The following is a 10,000-nucleotide window of genomic DNA, read 5'->3' as shown; positions in this document are numbered from 1 at the left end:
ACTTAAAACAGTTATGAAAATAAGCAAGTTCACAGTAACATTTAATCTATTTATTTCCCAGACATGAATAAGAACATGTCTGAGTCCTCTGTCCTGCAATGGGCTAGACACGCATGCACTTGTTGTTGTTGTTCTGGCCTATTCTTTACATATTCTCCTCTGCCCTCATACACCTGACTACACAAAGATCACTAAATAATTCTTCTTCTCTCAAGGGGTTAACTACTGCACTGTAATCGTTCAGTGGCCACTTTCCTCTTGGTGAGGGTAGAAGAGACTCTTTATCTATAGTAACCAACTCTTCTAGGAGAAGAACACTCCAAACTCAAACCATTGTTCTCTGGTCTTGGGTAGTGCCATAGCCTCTGTACCATGGCCTTCCACTGTCTTAGGTTAGAGTTCTCTTGCTTGAGGGTACTCTCGGGCACACTATTCTATCTTATTTCTCTTCCTCTTGTTTTGTTAAAGTTTTTACAGTTTATATAGGAAATGTTTATTTTAATGTTGTCACTGTTCTTAAAATATTTCATTTTTCCTTGTTTCCTTTCCTTACTGGGCTATTTTCCCTGTTGGAGCCCCTGGGCTTATAGCATCCTGCTTTTCCAACTAAGGTTGTAGCCTAGCAAGTAATAATAATAATAATAATAATAATAATAATAATAATTTTTTTGTGTATATATAGTAAATAGTGTATTTTTCTCCACGGTAATACTTATTTTCCTTTTGCAATGTAAAGAATAAAGAAGAGCTTTTCCTTCACGCGCAATTTACTCCAAGACATGAAGTATCAAACATTGTAATCCAACGAACTCGGCAAATGAAAAAAAAACTGGAAAACTGCTACTCATCCTTTCCCAATAAAGTGGACGGTAGCTTTCTCTGAGAAATGTAAAAGTCTACTGAGACAATCATAAAAGTCTTTTAAGCTACTTTATTGACTATAGATGTTCTGCATATAGGAAGGGAGAGAGAGAGAGAGAGAGAGAGAGAGAGAGAGAGAGAGAGACCAGTAGACTACAGCTTTTACATTGAATGCCACGTTATCCCCCTATATAATAAAGAGCAAGTGCCTGGCTATATATATATATATATATATATATATATATATATATATATATATATATATATGTATATATATGATATACATATATACAGTATATACATACATATATATATATATATATATATATATATATATTATATATATATGTATATATATTTTACATATATATACATATATTATATATGTGAATATGCATATATATATATATATATATATATATATATATATATATATATATATATATATACAAAACTTTGCGTTTAGAATTCAACACTTCACCCAATATACTAACTACCTTTCGACTGAATTTTTTCCTGAGTGTGGTAAAGAAAACCATGTAAAAATATAATTTTTCACAAAAAGCATAACTTCAATTTCAAAGATTTATGTTGAACATTTATTCGGAACTATCAATAAATCATAATACGTAGGGATTTCTTACTGCTCTTTTCATGCATGATTTAGGTGAATGTGATAGGAGATTTCTTAACCATAACCTAATTCTCTGTTAAAAGGGCAACACACACACACACACACACACACACACACACACACACACACTATAGTCCATTTCTTTTAGCGAAGCAGATTTGCACCGACTTGCAACGGTGCCCTTTTAGCTCGGAAAAGTTTCCTGATCGCTGATTGGTTGGACGAGATAATTCTAACCAATCATCGATCAGGAAACTTTTCCGAGCTAAAAGGGCACCGTTGCGAGTCGGTGCAAATCTGCCTCGCTAAAAGAAATGGACAATAGGTAGTAGGTTGGCTAGGGCACTAGCCACCTGTTGAAATACTACCCCTAGAGAGTTATGGGGTCCTTTGACTGGCCAGACAGTACTACTTTGGATCCTTCTCTCTGGATACGGTTCATTTTTCCTTAGCCTACACGTGCATCGAATAGACTGGCCTATTCATTACATATTCTCTGTCCTCATACACCTCACAACACTGATATTACCAAACAATTCTTCTTCCCCCGAGGGGTTAACTACTGCACTGTAATTGTTCAGTGGCCACTCTCCTCTTGGGAAGGGTAGAAGAGACTCTTTAGCTATGGTAAGCAGCTCTTCTAGGAGGAAACTCCAAAATCAAAACATTGTTCTCTAGTCTTGGATAGTGCCACAGCCTCTGTTAAATGGTCTTTCAATGTCTTGTGTTAGAGTTCTCTTGCTTGAGGGTACACTCGGGGACACTATCCTATCTTATTTCTCTTCCTCTTGTTTTGTTAAAGTTTTTATAGTTATATAGGGAATATTTATTTCAATGCTATTACTGTTCTTAAAATATTTTATTTTTCCTTGTTTCCTTTCCTCACTGGTCTATTTAGCCTGTTGGAGGCCCTACGCTTATAGCATCCGGCTTTCCCAACTAGGGTTGTAGATTAGCAAGTAATAATAATAAATATAATAATAATAATAATAAGGATCATATATATATATGTATATATATATATATATATATATATATATATATATATACATATATACTGTATTTATAAAATTATATATTTACACACACACACACACACACATATATATATATATATATATATATATATATATATATATATATATATCTCACAAGTGCAGACCTAATTTTATATCATTTCTATGCCGGGTAACTTTCAACATAATAATATTTGCATATATCTTTTTTTTCTGAGAAATGATCCTAAATAACTGGTACTTTACTGCCTTTCACACCCGTCTGATCATGAGAAAAACGTTGCAAATAAATAAATGGAAAAATAACAGACAATTCGCTTCTAAATTGGCATAATAATAGTAATGACAAATAAAAACAGACCTCCGCCAATGAAGATTTTAAATATTTTAATCAAGTCTACGGACCAAGCTTTTCCTTTTTCACATGTCGACCGTGAATGATTCTACTGCATCATAATAATAATAATAATAATAATAATAATAATAATAATAAACAGAATCACAATCTTAATCCAGATCACCTCCACAATTTAATGGTTTCTTGCACAGCGTGACATCTATCCGTGGTGAAAATTTGGTGAAAATCCTACAAGTAGTTTTGAAGTAATCTTGCTAACAGACAAACATATAAATAAACACAGGGAAATATATAACCTTTGCAGAGGCAATAATAATAATAATAATAATAATAATAATAATAATAATAATAATAATAATAATAATAACAAAAACTACAACAATTATAATAAATGATAATGAAAGTCTGCCATCGTATTCAGTAAATATAATTATCAGCATTTACATCAGCAGTACACACGCATGCACGTACACTTAAAAGGCTCAAGGAATTCTGCGAATACAAATTCTGCACGTACACGTACTTTGCATGTTCATTACCTTGGTTAATTAGGAATATGTAAGCAGTTATATAAATGGGACTGTGTACCTGTTATATATAATCAGTGTTTCTATTTCATTGATAATAATATACAATTTAATTCAAAACTTAAACTTTGTTAATAATAATAATAAAAATTATATTTAGACTTGATAATGAATATAGATCTTAATGCGAAGATGGTCCAGGTAACTGAGAATGACTGATTAGATGATGATGGTGATGGTGGGAGTATGTTAGATCATGAGGTTTGTGATCAACAAGATGAATGCGAGATGGGGAACTAGGAACGTCGTTGGTTAGCCCTAAGGGGTGAGAGGAAGACGAGGACGTCTGCGCCATGGCAACGGCCGCCGCTGACGAAGACGGCGCCGGAGCCTGGGAGCTTTTACCGGCCTCCAGGAGCTCGACGGTGGGGAGCGGCACCGGACCGGGCTCCCGCTCGCGGTGGTACCTGGAGATGTGCGAGAGGAGCGAGTTGCGGGAGGAGTACTCCTTGGCGCAGTGGGGGCAGGTGAGGCGCTGCGGGCCCGAGTGGCGGTCCTCCATGTGGGTCCGTAAAATGTACTTGTTGGAACAGATTCGACCACATACCGGACAAGTCACCGGGGCGCGGCACGGGAACCGTTCGCTGCCGCTTCCACCAACGACGGTTCCTCCTCCAACACCACCACCACCTCCACCTCCCCCTCCGCCGCCGCCGCCTCCCCCAGGCATCATAATAGGCAAACCGCATCCGGGTCCGGCGATGCCGCCGCTGACGCCGTTACCACCGCATCCTCCTCCGGCGGCGGGACCAGCCATGGCCGGAACACCTGAAACAACACCACCACCTCGGTACAGCCGCCATATTTGATATATAGAGATCAACATCAATCGCTAATCAATAAAAAAAAATGAGGTATAACGTTCATTCAACAACGACAACAACAATAACATCAACACAGAGTGGTTTTTTTTTTTTTTTATGTCAGGTATTCAGAGCACAGTTATGATTAGCCAGTTCGTGAAGCACAAAGCTGCGATAGGCGAACAAGAAGGACAAGGTGAGGAGATCACGGAATTCAATAAGCTAATTTAGAGCAGATTATTCAGGACTAGTTCACAGCAATAACAGGACAAGATTCCGGACACAGTTAACAAACGGTTAATTTCTACCAGAGAGAGAGAGAGAGAGAGAGAGAGAGAGAGAGCCCGAATCTATTCATTATAAAAATAATGTTCTTTTAAGAATCATATCCTTTTATAACACACAATTTACAAATGCTTTTCGCATACACAAATCTTTTCTTCTAAATATGAAATTAACGTCCCTTTCAAATTCATATTTCTAGTACCACTAATTATCGCGTGAGTTATCCCAAAACCATTTTCTTCTCGCTACCATTGAAACATATCAAGACTTAATCGCTCTCTTCTCTCTTGAGACAATACTGATAAGCTAAATCTATTCAATTCTTATCTAGCTGAGCCACGGATATTTCCGGAATCTAATTCCATTCAATTCTTCTTCACCCAAGGGGTTAACTACGGCAATGTAATATGTTCAGTGGCTACTTTCCTCTTGGTCAGGGTAGAAGAGACTCTTTAGCTATGGTAAGCAGCTCTTCTAGGAGAAGGACACTAAAAAATCAAACCATTGCTCTCTGGTCTTGGATAGTGCTATAGCCTCTGTACCATGGTCTTCCACTGTCTTGGGTTAGAGTTCTCTTGCTTGAGGGTACACTCGGGCACACTGTTCTATCTGATTTCTCTTCCTCTTGTTTTGTTGAAGATTTTATTGTTTATGGAGGAAATATTTATTTCAATGTTGTAACTATTCTTAAAATATTTTATTTTTCCTTGTTTCCTTTCCTCACTGGGCTATTTTCCCTTTTGGGACCCCTGGGCTTATAGCATCCTGCTTTTCAAACTAGGGTTGTGGCTTAGCATTTAATAATAATAATAATAATAATAATAATAATAATAATAATAATAGCTGAGCCACAGATATTTCCGGGTCTCTTAAGCAAATTAAAAGTTCTGAACCATTCCTAAGAATGTTTTAACTTGATGTATTCAATTCAAATTAATCAAGTTTATCGATCATGTAACGTACCAGGCAAAATTCGACTACTGTAGACAATAGTCATTGTATCAGAAAAAACGAAACTTTGCCTGGCCCCATTTAGACCAGTTGAATATTACATTTCTCATTTTATTTTAAAGTGCTTTATATAGCATTTTCCTTTGTATAAATAACATTGTAATTCCCTAACCTCATTTTGAATAGGTAAATTAATCCATCTGTGCCTACATGGGACAGAGAACGTTTTTTTTTTTCTTTTTATAGTTTATATATGACGTATTTGTTTTTGACGTTGTTAATAGTTTATATATATTATGACATATTTGTTTTGACGTAGTTACTTTTTTAGAATGATTTATTGTTAATTTGTTCTCTTCATTTATTTATTTCCTTTCCTCACTGGGCTATTTTTCCCTATTGGAGCCCCTGGGTTTATAGCATCTTGCTTTTCCAGCTAGGGTTGTAGCTTGGATAATAATAATAATAATAATAATAATAATAATAATAATAATAATAATAATAATAATACTAAGACGTCTAGTCCAGAGAGTTCTGTAAGTGGCTTCTCTGAAGACTAAGGAATTCACATGATTCTTGCAGATGGAAATTAAAACTCGTGTCAGGAAACATTCAAATACAAGAATCTACATCGAGGTTATATTTAAAACACCGGTTCTTTTCTTTTTTGGCACCAAATTCCCCAGCCCCCTCAAGTTGTGATACTTCATAGGGCCTTAATAAAGTCCTATTCGTAGAGTTCGAGTTCAAGACCCGCTCACGGCTTGGCAGGTTTTACTGGGGAAAAATTGCCCCCTCATTGGCCCTATACACTTGAATATGAATATGAATATATATATATATATATATATATATATATATATATATATATACATATAAATATATATATATATATATATATATATATATATATATATATATATATACATATATATATATATATATATATATATATATGTGTGTGTGTGTGTAAGTGTATATGCATATATATATATGCATACATATATATATATATATATATATATATATATATATATATATATATATATATATATATATATATAAATTATATATAAACGTTAAAAATCATGGAATAAATGTTGCCAGGCATTTACCGTTTGAAAAACGGTTATATTGACGCAAAGGGCTGATGTTACGGTCACCAACCACTAAAATAGAATAACAAAGTGGGGTACAATTACGGTCGCAAAATTTTACTGAAATGCGGCTGAGAACAGTCATTTTTACGGAGATTTTAACAGTGTAGGTTAGAATTGAATGGTTAAGATATTACGCTTCTCAGTGATGACATGCCCCTTCTTCTCTGGTAATCAAGCTTTAGGGGGTGCGACATATGGTAATTGAAATTTCTGTTTACACTTCAATATCACGCCTTCAGAAGACGTTGATCAGCAGCAGCAATAACTATTATTATTATTATTATGATTATTATTATTATTTCCTAAGCAACAACCCTAGATGGAAAAGCAGGATGCTATAAACACAGGGGCCCCAACAGGGAAATAGCCCAGTGAGGAAAGGAAACAAGTAGCAACATTAAAATAAATATTCCCTGTGTAATCTATAAAAAACAACAAAACGAAAAGAGAAATAAGATAGAATATAATTGAAAAAGCAGGATGCTTTAAACCCAGGGCCTCCAACAGGGAAAATAGCCCAGTGAGGAAAGGAAACAAGTAACATTCAAATAAATATTTCCTATATAAACTATAAAAACAACAAAACAAGAGGAAGAGAAATAAGATAGAATAGTTTGTCCGAGTGTACCCTCAAGCAAGAGAACTCTAACCTAAGGCATTGGAGAGAGAGAGAGAGAGAGAGAGAGAGAGAGAGAGAGAGAGAGAGAGAGAGAGAGAGAGAGAGAGAGATAAGCCTCACTCCTAAATCTTTATTTTCTTAACCCTTAACAGGTGATGGCCGTAAGATTATCTGATAGACAGTTTACCCACAAAAATAGATAAATCAATGTATCTATTGCTCAATAGACACTGGGAAATACATTAATTGTGGGTGGAGAATAAATAAAATTATTACAATATTGTGAAGCCTGTACAACATACAGATTTAAAAGATATTCCTTTTAAAATGGAAAGTTTTTTTACCATCTCTAAATAAATAAATAAAAAGAGCTCCATGAATTATTCCACAAGTCCCCTGGCTAGTACAGTGGTAAGGTGTTCGCCTAGCATTTGCATGGCAGCAGATCGATCACAGCAGGGATCGTGATATTAAGCTGTTTACTAGGGAGGTTCACAGCTGACATTGTGATGAGCATCTATCCTGATGAAACTGGGACTGAAACGAGACAGCTTTACCTTTCATTACTGTATCGAAACTTATCAATAATTTATAAAGCTTTTGCACCTAAAAGTTCATACTTTATGCTGACTACAAAAATACAAGTCAATCAATAGCTATAATTCTTCAATTTCGTATTTTTTCAGTAATAATTGTTCTGAGACGGAGCCGAGAGAAGGTTGTGAACTCAAAGGCAGTGTGAAAGCAACTGAGTTAGTTTATTAAAGAACACTCTCCTTTATATACAAAATCTCAAAGCAACAAGAATTTTCATGTTCAAATATTGACACTGTTACAGAGGAAAAAACAGACATGATTTTTCAGGTTCGTTTTAGTGCGAGGGGAGAGCGAAGATACAAGCACAAAATGAACTATGTACGATCGTGTGACACACGGTTGGTACAGTTCCAATATAGCTACTAAAACATGGATAACCATAATGTCTTCTATATTAAAACCTAATTCAAAGGTCGCTCATGAATGTCAGAAGCAAGGGTCAGGACAATGCCCCAGAGACTGATCATATATACCTAGGATCAGCGATCAAGGCCCCCTTTCCACTTAAGCTAGGACCAGGGAGGGCCAGCCATAGGCTACTGATAACTCAGCAGGTAGACATATAGGCTACTCAAACCGACACCCCTCCTATTCCTACCTAAGAGGGATAGTGATGTTGCAAACACTTAAAATGAGCTGAGCTTGAGCGGGTCTCGAACTCTTTTCCAACAGATTGCCATGTAGCAGAGTTACCAGGTTTTCCAAACGAGAAAAGACCAACGTCTGATCAACTGCAGCTTTAAAAAGGCCAACGTCTGATCAGCTGCAGCTTTAAAAAGGCCAACGTCTGATCAGCTGCAGCTTTAAAAAGGCCAACGTCTGATCAGCTGCAGCTTTAAAAAGGCCAACGTCTGATCAGCTGCAGCTTTAAAAAGGCCAACGTCTGATCAGCTGCAGCTTTAAAAAGGCCAACGTCTGATCAGCTGCAGCTTTAAAAAGGCCAACGTCTGATCAGCTGCAGCTTTAAAAAGGCCAACGTCTGATCAGCTGCAGCTTTAAAAAGGCCAACGTCTGATCAGCTGCAGCTTTAAAAAGGCCAACGTCTGATCAGCTGCAGCTTTAAAAAGGCCAACGTCTGATCAGCTGCAGCTTTAAAAAGGCCAACGTCTGATCAGCTGCAGCTTTAAAAAGGCCAACGTCTGATCAGCTGCAGCTTTAAAAAGGCCAACGTCTGATCAGCTGCAGCTTTAAAAAGGCCAACGTCTGATCAGCTGCAGCTTTAAAAAGGCCAACGTCTGATCAGCTGCAGCTTTAAAAAGGCCAACGTCTGATCAGCTGCAGCTTTAAAAAGGCCAACGTCTGATCAACTGCAGCTTTAAAAAGGCCAACGTCTGATCAACTGCAGCTTTAAAAAGGCCAACGTCTGATCAACTGCAGCTTTAAAAAGGCCAACGTCTGATCAACTGCAGCTTTAAAAAGGCCAACGTCTGATCAACTGCAGCTTTAAAAAGGCCAACGTCTGATCAACTGCAGCTTTAAAAAGGCCAACCTAATCGTAGAAAAAGGCCGAAAATATAACATTTAAGGCTAACCAATTTAAAAAACGCCAAATTTAGTTATCTAGGACGGTAAAAGGCCAAATTTGGAGTGTTTTTGGGGGGGGGGGCCCGAAAAAGCCCAATCTGACAACCCTGCCATGTAGGGACGTTTCCAGCAGACTACCACAGCCTCCAGAAGGGTCCTGATCTCCCTCCATCACCAACCTCATCTCATCTATTTTTTTTTTTTTTAAACTTCCAAATAATAATGAATCAGTTAGCTCTCACGGTGGTTTACCAGGAGTGCGATACAAAAGAGCTAGGCCAAAAAAAGCTAGTACATTATTGTGACGAAATAGCTGCCATTCCTCCGTCGGTACTATTGTTATCACTATATGCCTCTTCGTCTACGATAATCCCGTTACACACGTCAAGACGCCACTTCCCGCAATAATCTGCACATCAGCATTGTTCAAGGTTGGATGGCCCCATGACAGTTTCTTTCCTTGTGTTTTTTCAAGCGTTGGGATGATTTCATTGTTAATAATTCGGTTTCTTCCTATATTGCTCTTTTTAAAACGTAACTTCACTCCTGATAATTTCAACCTTTTTTTTTTCTTTTTTCAAAGGTTTAAAGGTCATTCATCAATG

At 36.7% G+C, this 10,000-nt stretch overlaps 1 protein-coding gene across 6 annotated transcripts in view; it reads right to left on the bottom strand.

Moving 5' to 3' along the window:
• LOC137631578 (protein bric-a-brac 1-like) overlaps positions 1-10,000 on the bottom strand; it is a 406,081-nt gene that overhangs the window by 164,905 nt on the left and 231,176 nt on the right. For 2 of the 6 annotated variants that reach the window (XM_068363416.1, XM_068363417.1), the window contains exon 6: positions 3,281-4,224. The exons of the other annotated variants lie outside the window; for them this stretch is intronic. In XM_068363416.1, the coding sequence (XP_068219517.1) occupies positions 3,578-4,224 (647 nt within the window). In that variant the 3' untranslated portion in view covers positions 3,281-3,577. Of the gene's footprint in view, positions 1-3,280; positions 4,225-10,000 lie in introns of those variants that run through there. 6 annotated transcript variants of the gene reach the window in all.

This window comes from Palaemon carinicauda, chromosome 40 (assembly GCF_036898095.1).
Source record: "Palaemon carinicauda isolate YSFRI2023 chromosome 40, ASM3689809v2, whole genome shotgun sequence".
Taxonomy (NCBI): Eukaryota; Metazoa; Arthropoda; class Malacostraca; order Decapoda; family Palaemonidae; genus Palaemon; species Palaemon carinicauda.
The sequence above is the reverse complement of the archived record's forward strand: the minus strand, read 5'-3'. Positions and strand labels throughout refer to the sequence as shown.